Source organism: Schistocerca piceifrons, chromosome 4 (assembly GCF_021461385.2).
Source record: "Schistocerca piceifrons isolate TAMUIC-IGC-003096 chromosome 4, iqSchPice1.1, whole genome shotgun sequence".
NCBI lineage: Eukaryota > Metazoa > Arthropoda > Insecta > Orthoptera > Acrididae > Schistocerca > Schistocerca piceifrons.
In genome coordinates, this window is record NC_060141.1 from 244578128 (window position 1) to 244600431 (window position 22304).

At 47.6% G+C, this 22304-nt stretch overlaps 2 protein-coding genes across 2 annotated transcripts in view; one reads left to right on the forward strand and one right to left on the reverse strand.

Moving 5' to 3' along the window:
- Window positions 1-17: 17 nt before the first annotated feature.
- LOC124795758 (synaptic vesicle membrane protein VAT-1 homolog) lies at window positions 18-11485 on the reverse strand. The gene is made up of 3 exons (XM_047259841.1): window positions 11426-11485; window positions 11136-11376; window positions 18-328 (listed from the first exon to the last, which is right to left on the reverse strand). The coding sequence occupies exons 1-3, from the start codon at window positions 11483-11485 to the stop codon at window positions 18-20; spliced, it is 612 nt and encodes a 203-aa protein (XP_047115797.1).
- Window positions 11486-11513: 28 nt separating this feature from the next.
- LOC124795759 (trichohyalin-like) overlaps window positions 11514-22304 on the forward strand; it is a 116621-nt gene continuing 105830 nt past the window's right edge. Inside the window, exon 1 of the mRNA XM_047259842.1 lies at window positions 11514-11527. Coding sequence (XP_047115798.1) covers window positions 11514-11527 — 14 coding nt within the window. The remainder of the gene's footprint in view (window positions 11528-22304) is intronic.

Below are 22304 nucleotides of genomic sequence, written 5' to 3' on the forward strand. Positions count from 1 at the left end.
TTAAGTGGATTAACATCTTAGAACTGTCTTAAGAACAATTTAGTGACAGACCAGCAATTCGCATACTCACCGATAGTGATCAGTCTTCCGCAAGGCTTGAGCAGCCTCAGGAATTTTTCGGTCTCTGCCCCTCCACTCCGGACGATGGCGACATCGACGCCCTCAGGGTAGAGGCTCAGGATGCGCTCCACGTAGTCCTCCTCGTGGCGGTACACGCCGTTCACCCCCAGGCGCCACAGCTTATCGTGCTTTGACTCAGAGGCCGTCCCCAGCACCGTGACCAGCGGCACCGTCCGAGCCAGCTGCGCCACAGCCGTGCCCACGCCACCTACGAAGCGTGTCACTCTCCCTCAGTCTCGAGAATGACAATTCACTGCTTGCTATGTTAAGAGACATTTCTGTGACTAAGTACAATTAAGAGTAAATTACTGTTTGCGCGAAACTCTCACGCTAGGGGAAACAACAGGCAAAAAACCCATCAACGCGCAAATTTAACTGGTGCCTGGTTGTCTTCAGGCTGCGCGTCTCTAGCACTACATACGGTGATCCAAGGCTTGAGGGTCGAAACTATACAGACGGAAGAGGGCTGTAAAGGAACTTTAAGGGAAGGGAGATTGATGTCTCAGGTAGCACGAGGTCTTCAATGAGCAATGCCTGTGGAACTTTTTTGTAAACTACTGCTTACCTTCAGTTCCAACGCAAGTTAATAGAGAATCATTGCCTGAGGTCAGTAAATATCGACATAAATCTTCTGAAGAATCAGATGCACGAATGACACCCGCTGAAAGAAATTGTAGGGAAGACGTGTACAATAGAAGAAAACTATCTTCATTTAAATGAACTGGAGAAATTGATGGCAAGATGAGAACTTCTGACGGAGGCGATCTACCCAGACATATGATAGTAACGGTAGATGGTGTTTTTCACTTAAGCACATTTTCAACAGATTTTATACCGCTGACAATTTCTTCCTGTCTAAAAATTTTAGTCGATTATTCAGTTCCTGTTAGGTCGCCCAAAATGGTATCCAGTGCAAAACAGTTAAGCAGGAATGGATAGAGGAGGAATGATAGGCCACAAAAGCATGCATAACTAACGAAAAGAAACTCCGTTTACACGAAAATTAAAGAGCCCGTTGATGGAAACAAGTAACTTCATGAATATCAAAAGCTCAGATGGTAAGCCAGTACTAAGCAAAGCGGAAAATAGGTTGAAGGAAATATAAAGCGTCGCTATAAGGGAAAACTAAGGACAGAATCATAAAATGAGAAGAAACGAAGAAGGTAAAGATGAGATGATACTGCAAGAAGTATTTGACAGACCTAATGGGCAATAATTATAATCCTTGGGAGAGCCACGTATGATAAGTGTATTCCAGGTGCTGCGCAGTACATGTGAGACAGGTAAAAGGGTGTAGTAATTCCAGTTCAAACTAAAGCAAATACTGACTTGTGTGAATACTATCTAACCATTAGTTTTATGTATCAGTCACTATTTTGTAACACGAATCATTCATAGAAGAATAAAACTTTAGAGACTGCCTTTGAGATCAATTTGGGTTTCGTAATAATACACTAACATCCAAGGCAATACTGATCCACCGACTTATCTTAGAAGATAGATTGATTAATGGCGATTCTAAGTCTATGTCAATTGTAGATTTAGAGAAAGGCTTTTGACAATGTTGATTTTGAAACAGACATTTTGATGTTAGAGATAAAACGCAGCAAACCGAAAGGTTTTTTTACAACTCTTACACAAACCAGATAACAGTTATAAGAGCCCAACAGTTCTGACACCTGACGTAACCTCCTTTACACGTGGAGCAACAGGCACACCCGTGCAAGCTATAGGAAGGATCTTCTAGGGGCTCCCGGTAATTCTAGAGATTTGACTATCAATCCCAGTTGTAAGAAGTACCCGAATCCCACTGCTTACCGTGAGGAGAGCTGATTCGACTAAATATCAGTCCTACATCTAGAACACAAATCGGATACCGACGAAACTTGGGAACAGCTCGAGTGTCACAAACCTGGTACACAAACATCCCTAAATGCCCTTCATTGCGGTGTTAGGAACGAGTACACCCCCGTGTGGACGAAGCAAATTGAAGAGCAGGGATGACTAAAGATTTTGTCTGGAATTTAGCGCTGTACGGAAGTGGAAGGTGGACGACCGGCATCATTGCTAATCTTGTGAACCGGTTTTCGGCTTACAAGGCTCTCGGTAAGTAGTAATTATCGTGAAAAATCATTTGAAACTGTGTGCTAGACCAGATCTGACTGGTAACCTTGCCTTTTGCAGACAATGATACTGAGAGTTCTGAAAGCATAAATGACAAACCACCCTCTCAGTTTCACTGTTGCCAATACCTCCCCTTCCTCCCTGCAGATCAGTGAAGCTCTTTTCCACACGTCGTTGGATTAATCTCTCCAGTAAGAAGTGGAGGCGTGACTTATTGCGTTTGGAACGCCATAGGATGCGACTATCTTTTTTTCGGAAGCGCTAGTCTAGCAAAACATACCAGAAGGTACTCGAGTTTGGATATGATATAGCAGCTGGAGCTGTGAGTGAGCTCTTCGTCTGGCCTGAATAGAGCAGTCAGTAAGACCAGTGATAGAATGGTGAGCTCCAGATTCTAGTCCCAGTGCAACAGTTAATTTGCTAGGAACTCTCAAAGGTATTAAGCTTTATTCTGGAATTATTGGCGAAGAAATTTTGGTGCAGATATTAACGATGAAATTCGTGTTGCAAACCTTGGATAGTAGAAAGGGTTTTGACAGCGCAATAACGACAAAAACAGTAAGCATGAAAAGGTAAAAGACGGAGTTGCTCAGGGTGTGGCTTACTAGAGGTAAGGGACGACCAATAAGTTTCCGTTTGAGAGCGTCATTGCAGCGTGTATACAACGTATTGCGACTGCGGTGTCAGTACAGATACCATAATGCGGAAATCAACTACGGCGACGTTATTACCAAATGCTTTGAAACAGGATCAACGTACTGTTATTCTGTTCTTGGCTGCCGAAGGACAAACACCAGAGAATGAAGATTGTGTGCACTGTGTCTGAAACCACTGTTGTGAAATGGTGCGCCAAGTTCCATGCTGGTCACAGACAAGACGCCATCCGAACTGGGTGGTCAGCGTCATCCATTACGAAAAACGATCTGACGGTTGATAGAGCGATTAGGGTTGACCGACGCGTAACCATTCGTGCGCTAGCAGAGGATCCTTACATCAGCGTCGGTAGCGTGCAATACTGTACCCAACAGATGTTAGGATGCCATCAAGTCTGCAGCCAGTGGATACCTGGGGTGTCGAACATCTAACAAGAAGCAAACCTTACAGCTGTGTGACTGAAGCACCAGATGTGTGTAAGTTTTGAACACAACAAGGTCCTTGAAAATTTTTTCCGGCGGTGAAAGCTGGTGCCACCACTGTGAATCAGCCTAATCCAATGATGATGTGTCGTCCATCGTCCCTTCATCCCAACGAGTTCAAGAGCAAGCCACTCGCTGCTAAGGTGATACTCATCCTGTTCGATTATCAGAGCCCATTGCTTATTAATTTCAAAGAACCAGGTGTCGCCATTACTGGGGAATGCAGAATACATCACTGCTAGCAGTTATGGCGGCAATTCCGAGAAAATTGCAGCAAGTGCGCTGCTTCATGATAATGCACATCCCCATGTAGAAAACGTTATATGCAAGCTGCACAGTTCAAGTGGGAGACGCTCGAGCATCCACTGTGCAGCTCTGTCAATCGTATTATCATGCGTTTGGTCCCTCAAAAAAGGCCTTTAGTTTGTTTTGTTTTAGGGCGCAAAAAACTGGGGTCATACGCGCCCAAGTCAAAACTAGAGAACACGAACACGGGGGAGGGAAACGACTATGCGTCATTCCCAATGGACAGAATAGGAGAGCTAAACAAGGCACATGGAAAAGTAAGAAACGCCATACGAAAATGGAGGCCCAAAACTAAACATTGGTCTTCGCCATATTGCTTCGGCAGATAAAAAGTAAAATGCGGTGGACAGCCCGCGCGTCATTTACTAAAACGTCCGATATCATATGGAAAAAGCAAGCTAGAACGTAAATTGGTAAAAGGGCATTCCAGCAGGAAGTTGCGGACAGTGAAAGTTTGGGTGCAATGCGTACAGAGTGGTGGGGCAGCGCCAATGAGCAAATGATGGCTAAAAAGGCAGTGCCCAATACCCAGCCGAGTTAAAATAATCTCCCAGCGGGGAGAGCCGAGAGGAGTTCCTGCAAGGCGCCGGGAGAGGCTTAACAAGCCGAAGCTTCTTCCCGTGAAGGTGGAACCATTGGCGATGCCAAAGGGACACTACCTCCTGATAGACGCAACGCAGAGATCATAGGAGGGAATAGATGAACTCACGGGAAGAGGTACGAGAACTGCTGCATTGACAGCGTCAGCAGCCTCGTTTCCTTTCAGACCAACATAACCAGGGACCCCACAGAACCATGACATAGGCTCCACGAAGAGTGAGCAACTGACAGTTTTCCTGGACCCGCTGCACTAAGGGATGAGCAGTGTACAGCAAAGATACTTTGGAGGGCGCTTGAATGCGTCTGAGCAGAGAACGCAATTGGGAAGGCTGTGTCGCCGGATGTACTCCTTGGCCTGATACAAGGCGGAAACCTTGGCTGTAAGGACTAAGTGCGCCTGAAGCCGGTATTGAAAGACACGGGGGCCAATGACGAAAGCACACCCGATCCCACAGTCAGAGCCATTAGTGAACACGAAGGTACTATCCCTAAGTTCCATGCGAAGGTCGTGAAACTGAAGGTAATAGACCGAGCCTGGAGTAGTGTTCTTAGGAAGCGAATAGAGGCCTAGGTTAACATGGGCCGCTTCACGAAGCCAAGTCGTGAAGGGTTCACACCCACTGGGAAAGTTGCAGGTAGCGTGAAGTTAAGCCGCCGTATCAAGTGGCGAAAGTGGACTCCAGGAGGTAACAGACGATCTAAGGAATCACCAAAGAAGGCGGCTTACGAGGGGTGGCTACGCATTTTATACAAACGGCATGCATACCTGCTGAGGAGAAAGTGACGGCGGTAGGACAGTGGTAGTTCAGCTGCTTTAGCATACAGACTCAACCAGACTGGTGTAAAAGGCGCCCATGACCAAACAGATGCCATGATGTATAGTGTTGAGACGGCGTAAAAGGGATGGGCGTGCAGATGCATAAATGAAGTACCCATAGTCGAGTTTAGAACTGACAAGGGACCGGTACAAACGGAGGAGGGTGCTTCAATCGGCACCCCAGTAAGTACCATTGAGGACACCTAAGACACTGAGGGACTGCATACAGTGGCCTGCCAGATACGAGACATGGGAGGATCAAGAGTGTTTCCTATAGTGCATTTCGCAGTGTGAACGAATGGAAGCGTAACAGGCTCAAGATGAGATGGTGGAGGAAACTATTTGCGCAGCCAGAAATTCATACAGTTTTGTCAGTGGAAAAGCTAAAGTCATTGGCGATGCTCCAGGAGTGAAGACCAAGACTGCGCTGAAGACGCCACCCAGTGAGACAGGTCCGTGGAGAGACAAAGCGAGCCGGAGATGCCCGACGGGGGGGCAGACCATTATAGGGTTGATGGCGATAGCAGAGCTGATGACGCTCAGGACAGAACGCTGAGGCACACCATTTTCCTGAATGAAGGCGTCCGACAAGGCATAAGAAACACGCACCTTGAAAACTGTCTTTTAAAACTGACCAAAGGAAACGGGACAGGCGCCGATAGAAGCCCCACGTGTAAGGAGTACGGAGGATACCAGTTCTCCAGCAGGTGTGTCATGGCTTCTGCAAATCGAAAAACACGGCTACAGTTTGGTATTTCCGCAGAAAACTATTCATGACATGGGTGGACAAAGTAACGAGGTGGTCAACTGCAGGACGCCGCACTCAATCTACACTGTGCTTTCGTGAGTAAATGGCGAGACTCTAGCCACCACACCAGCCAGGCATGAATAATACGTTCTACCACCTTGCAAACGCAGCTGGTAAGAGATTGGGCGGTAGCTGGAAGGAAGGTTTTTGTCCTTACCGGGCTTGGGGATGGGTATGACGGTTGCTTCACGCTAGCGTTCAGTAAATGTGCGTTCTGCCCAGATGCGGTTAAGTGGAAAATGCGTACCCACAAGAGAAAGGTGCTGCAACATCAGAATGTGGATGGCATCTGGCCCTGTGGCTGAAGATCGGGACGAACTGAGAGCCCCCACTGTAAAGGCGGCTTTGCTCTACTAATTCGGATAAGGGAAGAATTACCCAAGCCGCCTCCGCTCGTTTCCGATGGAGGAAGGGAGGGTGATAATGGGAAGAGCTGGAAACTTCCGTAAAATGGCAAATGTGTACCTCCTGAAGAGTGAACAAAGAATTCGGTGCACCATACAAAACAAAGCGTGCGTGCGTGTGTGTGTGTGTGTGTGTGTGTGTGTGTGTGTGTGTGTGTGTGTGTGTGTGTGTTCAAATGGCTCTGAGCACTATGGGACTCAACTGCTGAGGTCATTAGTCCCCTAGAACTTAGAACTAGTTAAACCTATCTAACCTAAGGACATCACAAATATCCATGCCCGAGGCAGGATTCGAACCTGCGACCGTAGCGGTCTTGCGGTTCCAGACTGCAGCGCCTTTAACCGCACGGCCACTTCGGCCGGCCGTGTGTTTTGTGTGTGTGTGTGTGTGTGTGTGTGTGTGTGTGTGTGTGTGTGTGTGTGTGATGAGTATGCAGACTGAAGTAGACAACTTTAATATTTTCGTTTGGCTCAACGAGACTCAAAGCAGTTTCGATAACTTTTCCAACTGTAAGAAACCCTAGTAACACTATTGGGAGACAGGACCTACAGTTGAACGTGGAATTCCAACCACGTGTCGTTTCTGGTGTAACCTACACAATACTAAGGTGCAGGCTAGGTGGCTTTTCTCATATGATTTCTACTGAATACAGAATGTGCGGCTAGTCATTATGTTCTTTTCAGGCCTTAATATTTTCTGTCTTGGGAATAGTTTTAGACTACCAAACAATGGACGTGATATTTTCTATTCTTGATCCGGTTGGTTTGGATTTTGGTGGTGGTGGTGGGGAGAGAAGCGAAAATTATAGCCCCGGCATTTATCTGCCAGAGAAAGTAAAGCTCTCCAAGGCACCTCACCTGGAACTATTTGATAGACATTTGCTAGTTCGTGTTTCTTGTGAGAGGTGATTGATACTCCTGGCTTGCAATTCTCTTTCCTTGCATTATTCGCCTGTTCCTTTGTGCACTGGACTATAGTATCTGACCTACGAAGTCTTGCACAATTTAAAGTTCTTTCATCCTGTAATAGTTCCGTCAAGGATTTTATACGTTGTCTTCAGCTCGATTTTACCAATAAGTGCTGTGAGTTAAGTGTCTCATTAGATGTTTCATATTGCGTTGTTTGGAGAGCGTGTTACGTGTTTTAGCCGATTCTTGCGATTCTTGATTCTGTGTCGAATTTTGGTTAGCCATCGGGACAGACGCATGTTGATTTAGACTCCACGATATTTAGTATCTGCAATCAGTTCAAGATAATTGTCTTTTATGGTGTTATTTGTTGTCCACATTTAATTTTACGGCATCTGGTGGTTTTATTTCAAACAATCTGAGATAACCGGCGTTGTCCGGTTATTTTTAGCTTTGCCCAGCACTTATGCATATGTAATACTTGAAGCTTTAGTAGTGTGATTGGTGACATGAAGGAAAGGGTTATTTGCTTCACTAACGCGGGAGATCCACGTAGAACTTGATGTATGAAAAGCAGCTGATACTATAGTCAACGTACATAACACACAACATCTGGTATTGTGCTGTGCGTGTAGTCATAACTTCACCGGAAATATTACAAGTTTAAAGTGAAATGGTAAATTGTTAGAGTTCAGCCTATTAAAACTCTCCTTTGCCACCTCTCGTCATAATTTCCGTTTTTATGGAGTTAGAAGTAACCGAGAAGGGTTCTGAGGAGCGAGATAATGTATGACACTTGGGAGCTATATTGCGCCTCGCTTTTGGGAGGACTTCCTGAAGAGCGAGGACGCCTGATGATGGGATCACAGTAAGTTGCCTCGTTACCTTCATCGATTGCTGAGACCATAGTCCTCAGACTTTTAGCCATTCTGGTTTTTTCGAAAGGACCAGAAAGTTTTCTAGGCATTTATATTCGCAAACGAAACGAAAATTTAATCAGTAGGCACCCAAATTGTAAATCAAACTTGATGAATTCGTTTTCCTAGCAAAGAATAAAAATAAAATTTATCGAAAGAAGAACGTATTTTTAATACTTAAGGCGGAATCAGTACATCCGTAGATACTAGCCAGGTAAATTCGCTCTTAACATTCATGAAGATAAGCTTGTGGTGCTAAATTCTGTTTACTGGCGTAAACTTCTGAAAATATGTCACTGGGTTAAGAAACAAATACCTCCACCTGTTAATTCTTTAACGTATTACGAAAGAGCTCCCTCTGGTTCTTTAGAATACCATGTTGTGATTAAACATCCGAACTACGAAGACGAGGAGACGATTTTAGATAGAACTTTATATTATGGCGTTTGCTTTAACGTGTTTCGATTTTCATAAAAAAGCCCATATATTACTAGGCGATGCTGTTACCTGTGAAAACCCCACGAAAGTCCTCTACCAGTGTTGGAGATTAGTGTGTTCAGACACGCGAGCTTTAAAATTTTATCGTTAGTGTAGACGAAGGTTTTTCATTTGAAGAGAAGCTGACTTAGGTTTTAGGCTTTACCCCCGATTACTTAAAGAATCTACCTCCCATGTATAAAGCAGTTTCAACACCTAATTACCGATGTTTGTCAAATATTTGACGAAGCCTGTAAGCGATGAAAGGTGTAGAGAAGTTTTGAAATTATGATTTAAATTTTTTGAAAGTCGCTAATTGCTGTAATGAAATATTTCATGAATGTAGTCTGGGTAATTTGCCTGCAATTTTAAGAAACTTTAGTTTTTCACGCATCTGAACGTTTGTGACGTCCTCTTCCTAACTATACATGGAACAGTGACAATTTTGAAGAGTTAGTGATATCTTGACACTGCCAGTTGTGTTGAGAATAATCGGTGAAGCAGCAATTTATCTGTCATGCCCGATGTTTAAGTATGCCTGCAGTAACAGCAGAAATGTAGTAAGCGATAACCCTTTTGCTTTTATTTGGGAGGGTGAGAGAGAGACAAGTTCAGTACAGCTGTGAAATTCTGTGTGAAGTTTTCTAGGACTCGCTAAGTGCCATCTTCTAATACTTGAATGTAATCCGGTTATTTGCACATCGCCACTTGGGAAGAATTGTTTCTGACGGTAAAACGCGTCAGCGTGTGAACATTTTAATGCTTTGAGTTCCAAAAATATACAACCATTTTAAAAATTTTCGCAGAATTGACCTTTATCGTAGTAAGCAACGAATACAGGAAGCTGGCAAAAATTGAATAAGCCATCTTTTTACAGTCACGGCTTCACTTTGCAACCACAGGGTTATACAATTTCCAACAGTCATCTTTTGTGAAATATATTTTACAAATTTCGCAATTTCTCTATACCTTGTCCCATATTTCAACTTCCGTGAGGTCTTAAGTTGTAGTGGTAAAGTGTAGTGTAGTGTAGTGTAGTGGTTGTAGTTGTAGTTGTAGTGAGTCAAATGAAAACCTTAAATTTTTTTTTTAATTTATTGTGCAGAAGTGGTATAAACCTGTATCATTTTTCAACATGATCTCCCCACGCTCAATGCAAGTCCTCCAGCGCCTACGAAATGAATAAATTTCTTTGGAAAAAAATTCTTTTTGTAGTACGCGCAACCACTCTTACACCGCGTGTCGTACCTCTTTATCAGAATGGATTTTTTTTCCCCCATTGAGTCTCTGAATCGTCCAAACATATGGGAATCACTTAGGGCAAGGTCTGGTGAGTATGGTGAATGAGGAAGACACTCAAAATGCACGTGTGATTGTTGCAACTGTTGTACGGGCAGTGTGGGGCCGTGCATTATGTTGCAGAAGGACACCTGCTGACGGCAATCCACGTCGCTTTGATTTGATTGCATGGCGCAAATTTTTTTGTAAGATATCTGTATGATGCACTGGTGACAGTGGTCCCTCTAGGCATGTAATGCTCCAAAATGACGCCTTTTTCGTCTCAAAAGAGTCACTATAACCTTCCCTGCTGATGGTTCTGTTCGAAACTACTTTGGTTTTGGTCATAAGGAAAGGCGCCATTCCTTGCTCGCTCTCTTCGTTTCCGGTTGGTGGAAGTGAATCCAGATTTCGTCCCCAGTAACGATTCTTGCAAGGAAGCCGTCACCTTCTCGTTCAAAGCGCCGAAGAAGTTTTTCACAAGCATCAACACGTCGTTCTCTCATTTCAGGAGTGAGCTGCCGTGGCACCCATCTTGCAGACACTTTGTGAAACTGGAGCACGTCATGCATTTGCCTGGTGAAAGTCGCTATACTGATACTGCGGCGGTATGTGTGCATCTGCACTATGCTGCCACCTACAGGCCATTCTGCACGCTGTTTGCAGCACGCTCACGAACTTACAGGATAACGGCGCGAGATTTCAATGAATTACGAATTTAAGGTTTTCATTTGACTCACCCTCGCAGTACCCAAATATGGGTCTATAATATAAATTCATACGAAAGGGACATACTGCTCCAATGGTTACATTTCGAAGCCACTTGACAGCAGTGATAGTCTCTTACAATCACGGAGTACAGCTTCACGCCTACTGTTGCTTCGAGTGCAGTAATTGCTGCAGTCTAGTTCATTCGTAAAGGTCCCTCTGTGTACTGTCTTACCATAGCATCGGTTTCATCCTAAAGGCGTTGATCATTTTGAAAAGTTTCAGACGCACCTGGTACTGAAAGATTTAATTATACTACGAAAATTTTAATTGAAGCAATAGTTACACGAAACTCTTGATAACCAGATTTTTATTGCCCTGGAAGCAGTTATAGAGGCAACCAGCAAGGGATACGGGGTTCTGGGCTAGGGTTTAGTAGTACTGCTTTTCCAGTTTATCGATATTCGTGGTGTGCAACCCACAGGCACGTATCGCAACTTGCTGCTAGCATTTACGGCTGCCGTACTGTACCTGCGAGAGACTGCATGAAGACGACGCCCGCCTTGCGCAGCCTGCCCAGGTCGAACAGGCAGAGGTAGGCGACGAGGCAGTCGAGGCCGAGCGCGGCGGAGTGCGTGAGGGTTGCGCTGGCGGGCAGCGCGAAGCAGTGGCCGCGCGGCACCTGCACCACGCGCCGGAACAGCCCGCCCTGCATCCAAAGGCACAGCACCTTGCGGCCCGCCTGCCGCAGCCAGCGCGCTACCTCAGTGCTCTGGGTTTACAAGCAGCACGACATTCTCCTAAAGTTACAGCCCTCTTACCTCGAGATCGTCCACTCCAGCACCCACTCGCCTGACTACCCCGCAACACTCGCTTCCCATGACGACTGGAAAGGCCTCGCTTCTGATGATGCCCAGTCTCAGGTAATTATCCGTAAAATTAAGGCCGCAGTAAAAAACCTCCACTTCGACGTGGTCGTCTTTCAGGGCGTGTGGCAGCGGTGTATTCACAACCTGGAAAGACAAGTTACAGGGAAATCGTTTTGATGTCGACGATGACCTGAAATAGTGAGTTTAACTGTACAAGCGTCCAGTGTCGTGCGACTTCTACGGTAAGTAGGCTGTTATGTTCGTAACGCCACGTAGCGCTTTGTGTGAAAATCACTGGCTGTGCTGTGTGCAGTCTGTGGCTGGTTTGCATTGTTGCTATCGAAAATCTAATAACTTAAGGCGTTTATCTGCACATTCATAAATTTCTCTAAAGGGACGTCTCATACTACATACCAAAAGCGAAAAACCCATGATATAACCTGTACATAAGTTTCCACGAATCTTAATACACAGGAGTGCAAATGGAATTTATGAAACATGTTAAACGTAAAGGGTTACGAGTGAATGCAAACTGCGCGAGAACTAAGACATACCGGTAACAAGCCCATCGGATGACAGAACATCTCAAACCTATTTCTAAAACTGCGCGGTGTAGTTGCACTAGGACAGGCATGCCATAACATTTAGACATATCAGCCGTTCCATACTGTGTAATTAGTTCACGGCTACAAATTTCAAAATCTTACTATTGTCATGCCTTCCTGGGCAATTTCATATTTGGCGTGCGACGCCTGATAAAATTACGTGATGGACTATCGTCTCAGCTGTACGATTGGATTCGTGATTCTCTGTCGAAGTTAAATGTTCGTAGTAGCTGACGAAAAGTCCTCAAGGAAATGCTACTGGTCTTCTGGTGTTCGTAAGCTATATAAACGATTTAAGAGAGGAAGTGAGCAGCTCTCAGACTGCTTGCAGATAAGGCTCATCTGCCGTTTTCTTAAGACTTCAGATCAAATAAGTTGCAAAATGATTCAGAAAAGATCTACATTCAGCTAAAGTGGCAGTTTAAACAGTGTAAAGCGTGAGGTCATTCACAGGAGTTCTAAGAGGAATTCGTTAAGTTTCGGTTACACGAATCACCAATCTCACTGCTGTAAATTCAACTAAATACTTAGGGATTAGGATTACGAGTTAATTTGTAACTATCTGTCAATGTGTGGCGGAAAGCAAATCGAAGACCATTTTATTGGCAGAACACTTGGAAAATGCAACAGGCCTTCTAAAGGGACTGCTTACAATAAGTTTGTTCGCTCTACTGGAACACTGCAGTGTGGTGTGGGATCCGCATAAGATGTGGCTAACTGGGACCATCGAAGAAGTTCAAAGGGCAGTTTGTTTATTACTATCTCGAAATACAGGAGAATATCATGTAAGTGATATGGGAGTTGGGACGGCAATCATTAAAACAGGCGTTTTTCGTTGCGACAGAATCTTCTCCCGAAATTTCTGTCACTTACTTTCTCCTCCGTACGCGAAAACATTTCATTGGCGTTCACGTACATAGAGAAATGATAAAGAGAAATCAGAGCTCACACGGAAAGATTGAAGTGTTCTTTTCTCTCGCGAGCTGTTCGCGAGTGGAACGGTAGAGAAGTAGGTTGGATGTGGTTGAGTGAACCCTCTGCCGGGCACTTAATTGTGAACTGCATATTAGTCGTGTGCATTGCGTGTCAGAACTGGCGTCAGTACCGAGCACCTGTGTTGTGTTGAAGGATTGGAGAGACACTGTCCACTTGCGGTATTTTCTGTACGTCTTAGTTTTCAGAGTCTTCTGAAACCCTGTAGGTACTTATGAACAACTGCATGTGTGTTCACAGTAACTAAGTATTTCGATACCATCAAATGATTAATCGGTTATGACTTAGCAGATGTGTGACTGCCCAGTGGAGTATATGAGTCCAGTGAAAAAGGATTCGCTCAACTGAAGTGGTTTCCTATTTTCCAAGATGCAGATTCACGGCTGTGATCGCCCTATTTGATCTGTTCTAACAAATGACTGCTACTATTGTCACTTGTGGCATGATCACATGAACCGTAACCTACACTACTGTGTAAGTGGTTAAAAAATCATTCCTTTCCGTTGGGTCCTGCCCTTGATACTTTTGGCGTAATATTCCGCATAAAATTTAATTTTACTTTATTTTTTAAAATTCTTTTACTTAGGTCAAGATCTGAGAAATTCTTGTTAAATAACTTCGACACGATTGTCTTTAAACAAAAGCTGCGACTTCTACATGGTGCTGAAGATCTCTCTCGGTTTGCGAAAACTTCGTTTACTCGACAAATTGGGTGGACTGGTTATTACACCTCTACGGAATGTTTTGTTATCCATGGCATTTACACGGAAAAAGTGCAGAATAAGAGGTGCTTACTGCAACAGAATTAAGGCCGCCTTTCATGGCTGAAAAATATTCTGGAAGTAGCCACAGAAATATTGTATCTAAATTAACTTGGATAGGCAGTAATACAACGGTTGGTAAATGTTAGATGCATGATGTCAGCGTTGTGGAGAGGACTCTCCTCTAAAGAGCTTCCAATAAGAAGTGTCGGATCGATGTAGCTGTTCGTCAGGGAGGTCCATAAATTCTGGTCTAGATCCACAAAAAGCGATTGCTATGGTGAAATGAGTTCTGTAAACTTTTGAAGGTGGTTTCCAAATATAGTTCTTCAAAATTCTTCCTCCAAAGTAAGTCGCTGCGATGGACAACACCATGACAGATGGGGAAGTAACATCCATACATGTACCAAAGCGAGGATGTTGGAATTGCTCCAACAGGCGTGTTGCCTGTAACGAGAGCATGAGCAAGTAGTCTATTCCCTGTAGTCCAAGAACACGGACCTTCGAAGTGTGAGATCTACGAAATGGCGAAAGAAAAATGCCGTATAGTTGTTCATTTGCCATCAAGTATTTCTTATTCTAGTGCGATAGAAATGGTTTGGGCGAAAGTAAGACGGTTGTTTAGGAAGGGCATCACTTCAGGGAACATGTCCAAAACTGATCTGTAAGATTGTAATTGAATCCTTTCTTTTTGTTATGGTTTTAGGGCGCAAAACTGCTACGGTCAATAGCGCCCGGTCTGTGACTGATGAAAAGGTAAAAACGAAACTGGAAACCAGCAGAAATGGGAACGAAACTCAAAAAATTTGAGAAACTAAAATAGAAGGAAAGCTTAAAAACCCCTATAGAAGGGTGTTCGTTGCCCCCAAAAAGAGTTTCAAATGACTGACGTCATCTCACTGGCACTAAAACTCGACAACGCGATCGGCTGAACGCGTGTCATCTGCTAAAACGGAAGATTTATCAGGCGACAGCTGTAGTCGGACGCGTAACGGAGTAAAATAGGGGCACTCAAGTAAAAGGTGTCTTACCGTCCACAGCTGAGAGCAGTGGGGACGGAATGGGGGAGGATCGCCGCTCAAAAGATGTCGATGGCTAAAACGACAGTGCCCTATCCGGAGTCGAGTTAAAATTACCTCCTCCCGACGACGCGTTCGGGAAGAAGAGGTCGAAGCACAAGGAAGAGCTTTCACGTCCCGCAATTTATTATTGGGAAGTGTCGACGAATGTGCGTGCCATAAAACACGACGACATAAAACGCTCCGTAGATCGGCGAAGGGAATCGATTAAATAGCTTGCTGAAGAAGTGACTGCAGCCTTGGCCGCTATATCGGCCGCCTCATTTTCACAGATACCAAAGTGTCCTGGGATTCAGAGGAACGCCACCGAAACGCCCTCCAAGTGGAGGCAGTCCTGATCCGGTGGACCAGAGGGTGGACAGGGTACAGAGCTTGGAGACTGAGGAAAGAGCTGAGAGAATCTGAACACAAACATACTGTGTCCGCTGATGGCGACGGATGTATTGGACAGCCTGGAGAACAGCGTAAAGCTCCGCAGTATAAATCGAACACTGGTCGGGAAGCCGAAATCGATTTGGGGTGTCGCCAACAATATAGGCACTCCCTACACCTAACGATGTTTTCGAGCCATCAGTGTAAATAAATGTGGCTTCGCTCATTTGTGCACATAGAGCAGCAGATGCCCGACGATAAACAAGGGAAGGTGTACCATCCTTAGGGAACTGACAAAGGTCACGGAGCAGGCAGGTCCGGGGACGGAGCCAAGGCGGTGCTGTACCCCAAGTTGTCAAGAAGATTTTAGGAAAGCGGAAGGAAAGAGAATGGAGCAGTTGACGGAAGCGGACTCCCAGTGGTAGTAGGGAGGAAGGGCGGCCTGAATACCCTAAAACCAAGAAGGCGTCGAAAAAAATGTCATGGGCCGGATTAGCAGGCATGGAAGAGATGGCTAGCGAAACGACTCAGGACAGCTCGCCGATTGGACAGCGGAGGTTCAGCAGTCTCAGCATAAAGGCTTTCCACAGGGCTGGTGTAAAAAGCTCCAGACACTAAACGTAATCCACGGTGGTGGATAGAGTCGAGACGCCGAAGAATAGACGCCCGAGCAGAGGAGTAAACTATGCTTCCATAGTCCAATTTAGAGCACACTAAGGCGCGATAGAGGCGGAGAAGGACCACTCGGTCCGCTCCCCAGGAGGTACCGTTCAGGACACGGAGGGTGTTGAGGGATCGTAGACAGCGAGCCGAAAGATAGGAAACGTGGGAGGACCAGCACAGTTTTCTGTCAAACATAAGACAAGAATTTAGCGACGTCCGAAAACGGAGGTTGACAGGTCAAATGTAAGGAGGGTGGAAGGAACTCCTTACGTCGCCAAAAATTAACACAAACGGTCTTACTGGGAGAAAAACGGAAGCCGGTTTCGATGCTGCAAGAGTGGAGGCGATCGAGACATCCTTGAAGACGTCGTTCAAAAAGGCTGGTCCGTTGAGAGCTGTAGTAGATCGCAAAATCGTCCACAAAGAGGGAGCCCGAGACATCAGGAAGGAGACAATCCATAATTGGATTTATGGCAATGGCAAACAGTACAACACTCCGCACAGAGCCCTGGGGTACCCCGTTTTCTTTGGAGTAAGTTCGGGAGAGAGTAGTGATCACCCGCACTCTAAATGTGCGCTCTGCCATAAATTCGCGAAGAAAAAGGGGCAGCCGACCTCGAAAGCCCCAAGAGAACAGTGTGCGGAGGATGCCTGTCCTCCAACAGATATCATATGCTCTCCCCAGATAAAAAAATATTGCTACTGTTTGGCGTTTCCGGAGAAAATCGTTCATGATGTAAGTGGAGAGAGCAACAAGATGGTCAACTGCAGAACGATGCTTTCGGAAACCGCATTCGGCAGGCATTAAAAGACTGCGGGACTCCAGCCACCAAGGTAAACGGCAGTTCACCATACGCTCCAAACCCTTACATACACTACTCGTGAGAGAAATTGGGCGATAACTAGAGGGGAGACGTTTGTCCTTTCCAGGTTTTGGAACAGGAACGACGATAGCCTTCCGCCATCGTCTGGGAAAAGTACTGTCGGTCCAAATTCTATTATAAAGGCGAAGGAAGTAACGCAGACTATGGGTTGATAAATGCAGCAACATTTGGATGTGGATACCATCCGGTCCTGGGGCGTAGGAGCGAGAAGAAGAGTGCATGTTGGAGTTCCCGCATGGAGAGAAGAGTATTATAGCTTTCGCGATTTTTGGAGGAGAAAGCAAGAGGTTGCACTTCCGCTGCACGTTTCTTCGGGAGAAACGCTGGCGGGTAATTTGAAGAGCTCGAAATCTCAGCAAAGTGTTTACCCAAAGAGTTAGAAATTGCGACGGGGTCCACTAACGTATCATGCGCAACAGTGAGCCCAGAAACCGGGGAGAAACTAGGCGCGCCAGATAACTGTCGAATCAGACTCCAAACTTCCGAGGAGGGAGTGAAGGTGTTAAATGAGCTAATAAAGAATTTCCAGCTTGCCTTCTTGCTATCGTGGATGACGCGACGGCATCGCGCACGGAACTGCTTATAGCGGATACAGTTGGCCAAGGTAGGATGGTGGCGGAAAACGCGAAGAGCACGTCGCCGCTCACGTATTGCGTCACGGCATGCCTCGTTCCACCAAGGAACTGGGGGGCGCCGGGACAATTCGGAGGTGCGAGGTATGCAACGTTCCGCAGCTGTAGGAATAACGTCTGTAATATGAGTGACATCTTCGACGCTAGGAAAGTGACGGTCATCGAATGTCGCTAGAGACGAAAAAAGTGTCCAATCGGCTTGGGCAAACTTCCAGCGTCGCGGGCGCATATATGACAGTTGAGGCTGCAGTCTAAGGATACATGGGAAGTGGTCACTCGAGTGTGTATCATCAAGGGCGAACCATTCGAAGCGCCGAGCTAGCGAACAGTACCGACCGAAAGATCCAAATGAGAGAAATTTGTCGTGGAGTCAGACAAAAATGTGGAGTCAGACAAAAATGTAGAGTCCCCAGTGTTGAGGCAAACAAGATCCACTTGGTGGAAGACGTCTATCAATAGTGAGCCATGTTGACAAGGATGGGGAGAGCCCCAAAGCGGGTGGTGGGCATTGAAGACCCCAACCAGCAAATAGGGGGTGGAAGCTGACCAAGAAGATGAAGGAGATCAGCTCGTGCCATTGGTGTGGACGATGGGATGTATACAGTACAAAGAGAGAACGTGTACCCGGAAAGGGAAAGACGGACAGGGACAGCTTGGAAGTGTTTAAGTGGATTGGGTGATAATGGAGAAGAATCATGAGTCCTCCATGTACTGGAGTGCCTTCAACAGAGGGGAGATCAAATCGGACAGACTGAAAATGGGGGAGAAAAAAGTGGTCGTGGGGACGCAGCTTTGTTTCCTGAAGACAGAAGATGACCGGCGAGTAGGATCGTAACGGGATCGACAGTTCATCCCGATTGGCTCGAATGCCGTGGATATTCCACTGGATAATGGACATAGGGTGAACAGAAAGGGAGGAATGTGACCAAGGTTGCTATCAACTCAACGACTGCTCAGAGCTTGCGACCGACAGCATGGACGGCATTCAGACGAAGGCAGAAGATCCTGATCCATAGATTGCTCAGGAGTAGCAACTGCCACCAGCGATCGGCTGGTTGATCGGCCGCCAGCAGTGCGCCTCGGCGACACAGAAGATGGACTAGGGCAGTTACCGCCAGGTGGTGCTGTAGATGAGACACGCCTTGGTGGAGAAGGGGAAGGACTGGGTTTCTTATTAGCCTTCTTGGAAACATGATTAGATGGAGGAACCGATGGCTGTGAAGTTGGGGTACTTAAAAATCTTCAAGAGTATTCTCTTTTTTGGAAGTCCGGGTGTCTGACTTTTGGGCTCGAGATTTAGCAGAACCCAATGAAGGGTGAGCCATAGAGTGAGCAGGCGAAAGTGGGGAGGTTGAACGGGCGATCTTAGCGCTGGTCGATCTGACGACTGTGGCATAAAAGGTGAGATCACAAGTCTGCGTGGCCACCACCTTTGTTGGACGAGGAGAGGCAAGGACAGTGCTGTATTTTCCTGTCTGAGGCACAGTGGGCTTTCGACTGGCGAATAATTTTCGAGCAGCAAACGTCAACACCTTTTCCTTCACTCTGATTTCCTGAATGAGCTTTCCGTCTTTAAAAATGGGGCAATCTCTAGAGGAACCAGCGTGGTCACCCGTACAGTTGATACAACGAGGGGAAGGAGGTGGACAAGCACCCTCATGGGCATCCTTGCCACATGTAACATTTGGCCAGATTGGAACAGGACTGGCTGGTGTGATTGAACTGCTGACACCGATAGCTACGCATAGGGTTTGGGATGAAAGGGCGAACGGAAATTATCTCATAGCCCGCTTTGATTTTCGATGGGAGTTGAACTTTGTCAAATGTCAAAAAGACAGTATGGGTTGGAATGATGTTCGTGTCAACCCTTTTCATGACTATGAACAGCCGTTACACCCTGGTCAGACAGGTAGTGTTGAATTTCCTGATCAGACAATCCGTCGACGGAACGTGTATGAACGAAACCACGTGAGGAATTTAAAGTGCGGTGCGCTTCCATCCGGACAGGGAAGGTGTGTAGCAGTGAAGTACGCAGCAATTTTTGTGCCTGGAGGGCACTGACTGTTTCTAACAACGAGGTGCCATTTCGTAATCTGGAACAAGACTTTACAGGACCTGCAATTGCATTGACACCTTTGTGAATAATGAAAGGGTTCACTGTGGAGAAGCTGTGACCTTCGTCAGACTGAGAAACAACAAGGAACTGTGGCAACGATGTAAGAACTGTGTGGCTGAGATTCATTTAACATACCCTTGTTAGCAGACATAGTAGAAGATCAGGAAACCATTGCAAAAGTATCCCCTCATGATTACCAGCGTCTCCGTTGGCGCGCTCCTTCCTTGTGGGGGCCCTCTGAGAGCACTCCCGCCTTCGGTGATTGTTCACACCTCCCAACAAACGGACGGAGGGACCAATCGGCACTTTCGGGCGGTATCAGCTCGGGTAATCGCCCCTCGCTTGGCCTGGCCGTTACCAGGGGTTACGTATGTGTCCTACCTGTCTACCCGGGGTGGGGAATTACGCGTTACCCCGTCACTGGCTGCACATGGAAATGCGTGGATTGGCCGAGAGAGAGACAGACAGACAGAGAGGGAGCGACAGCGACAGACAGACAGACAGACAGAGAGGGAGCGACAGCGACAGACAGACAGACAGACAGAGAGGGAGCGACAGCGACAGACAGACAGACAGACAGAGAGGGAGCGACAGCGACAGACAGACAGACAGACAGAGAGGGAGCGACAGCGACAGACAGACAGACAGACAGAGAGGGAGCGACAGCGACAGACAGACAGACAGACAGAGAGGGAGCGACAGCGACAGACAGACAGACAGACAGAGAGGGAGCGACAGCGACAGACAGACAGACAGACAGACAGACAGACAGACAGACAGACAGACAGACAGACAGACAGAGAGACAGAGAGGGAGCGACAGACAGACAGACAGACAGACAGACAGAGAGGGAGCGACAGACAGACAGACAGACAGACAGACAGAGAGGGAGCGACAGACAGACAGACAGACAGACAGACAGAGAGGGAGCGACAGACAGACAGACAGACAGACAGACAGAGAGGGAGCGACAGACAGACAGACAGACAGACAGACAGAGAGCGACAGACAGACAGACAGACAGAGAGGGAGCGACAGACAGACAGACAGACAGACAGACAGAGAGCGACAGACAGACAGACAGACAGAGAGGGAGCGACAGACAGACAGACAGACAGAGAGGGAGCGACAGACAGACAGACAGACAGGGAGGGAGCGACAGACAGACAGACAGACAGGGAGGGAGCGACAGACAGACAGGGAGCCAGACAGGGAGGGAGCCAGACAGGGAGGGAGCCAGACAGACAGGGAGCCAGACAGACAGGGAGCCAGACAGACAGGGAGCCAGACAGACAGGGAGCCAGACAGACAGGGAGCCAGACAGACAGGGAGCCAGACAGACAGGGAGCCAGACAGACAGGGAGCCAGACAGACAGGGAGCCAGACAGACAGGGAGCCAGACAGACAGGGAGCCAGACAGACAGGGAGCCAGACAGACAGGGAGCCAGACAGACAGGGAGCCAGACAGACAGGGAGCCAGACAGACAGGGAGCCAGACAGACAGGGAGCCAGACAGACAGGGAGCCAGACAGACAGGGAGCCAGACAGACAGGGAGCCAGACAGACAGGGAGCCAGACAGACAGGGAGCCAGACAGACAGGGAGCCAGACAGACAGGGAGCCAGACAGACAGGGAGCCAGACAGACAGGGAGCCAGACAGACAGGGAGCCAGACAGACAGGGAGCCAGACAGACAGGGAGCCAGACAGACAGGGAGCCAGACAGACAGGGAGCCAGACAGACAGGGAGCCAGACAGACAGGGAGCCAGACAGACAGACAGACAGACAGACAGAGAAAGGGAGAGGCAGGCAGGCAGGCAGGCAGACAGAGAAAGGGAGAGGCAGGCAGGCAGGCAGGCAGACAGAGAAAGGGAGAGGCAGGCAGGCAGGCAGGCAGACAGAGAAAGGGAGAGGCAGGCAGGCAGGCAGGCAGACAGAGAAAGGGAGAGGCAGGCAGGCAGGCAGGCAGACAGAGAAAGGGAGAGGCAGGCAGGCAGGCAGGCAGACAGAGAAAGGGAGAGGCAGGCAGGCAGGCAGGCAGGCAGACAGAGAAAGGGAGAGGCAGGCAGGCAGGCAGGCAGGCAGGCAGACAGAGAAAGGGAGAGGCAGGCAGGCAGGCAGGCAGGCAGGCAGACAGAGAAAGGGAGAGGCAGGCAGGCAGGCAGGCAGGCAGGCAGACAGAGAAAGGGAGAGGCAGGCAGGCAGGCAGGCAGGCAGGCAGACAGAGAAAGGGAGAGGCAGGCAGGCAGGCAGGCAGGCAGGCAGGCAGACAGAGAAAGGGAGAGGCAGGCAGGCAGGCAGGCAGGCAGGCAGACAGAGAAAGGGAGAGGCAGGCAGGCAGGCAGGCAGGCAGGCAGGCAGACAGAGAAAGGGAGAGGCAGGCAGGCAGGCAGGCAGGCAGGCAGACAGAGAAAGGGAGAGGCAGGCAGGCAGGCAGGCAGGCAGGCAGGCAGACAGAGAAAGGGAGAGGCAGGCAGGCAGGCAGGCAGGCAGGCAGACAGAGAAAGGGAGAGGCAGGCAGGCAGGCAGGCAGGCAGGCAGACAGAGAAAGGGAGAGGCAGGCAGGCAGGCAGGCAGGCAGGCAGACAGAGAAAGGGAGAGGCAGGCAGGCAGGCAGGCAGGCAGGCAGACAGAGAAAGGGAGAGGCAGGCAGGCAGGCAGGCAGGCAGGCAGACAGAGAAAGGGAGAGGCAGGCAGGCAGGCAGGCAGGCAGGCAGACAGAGAAAG

Coding starts and splice junctions, on each gene's coding strand:
- LOC124795758 (XM_047259841.1), bottom strand. CDS start 11,485: ATGGGAAGCGAGTGTTGCGGGGTAGTCAGGCGAGTGGGTGCTGGAGTG. Junction 11,377..11,425: donor CTGGAGTGGACGATCTCGAG/GTAAGAGGGCTG, acceptor TTGTAAACCCAG/AGCACTGAGGTAGCGCGCTG. Junction 329..11,135: donor CTTCATGCAGTCTCTCGCAG/GTACAGTACGGC, acceptor CACGCTTCGTAG/GTGGCGTGGGCACGGCTGTG.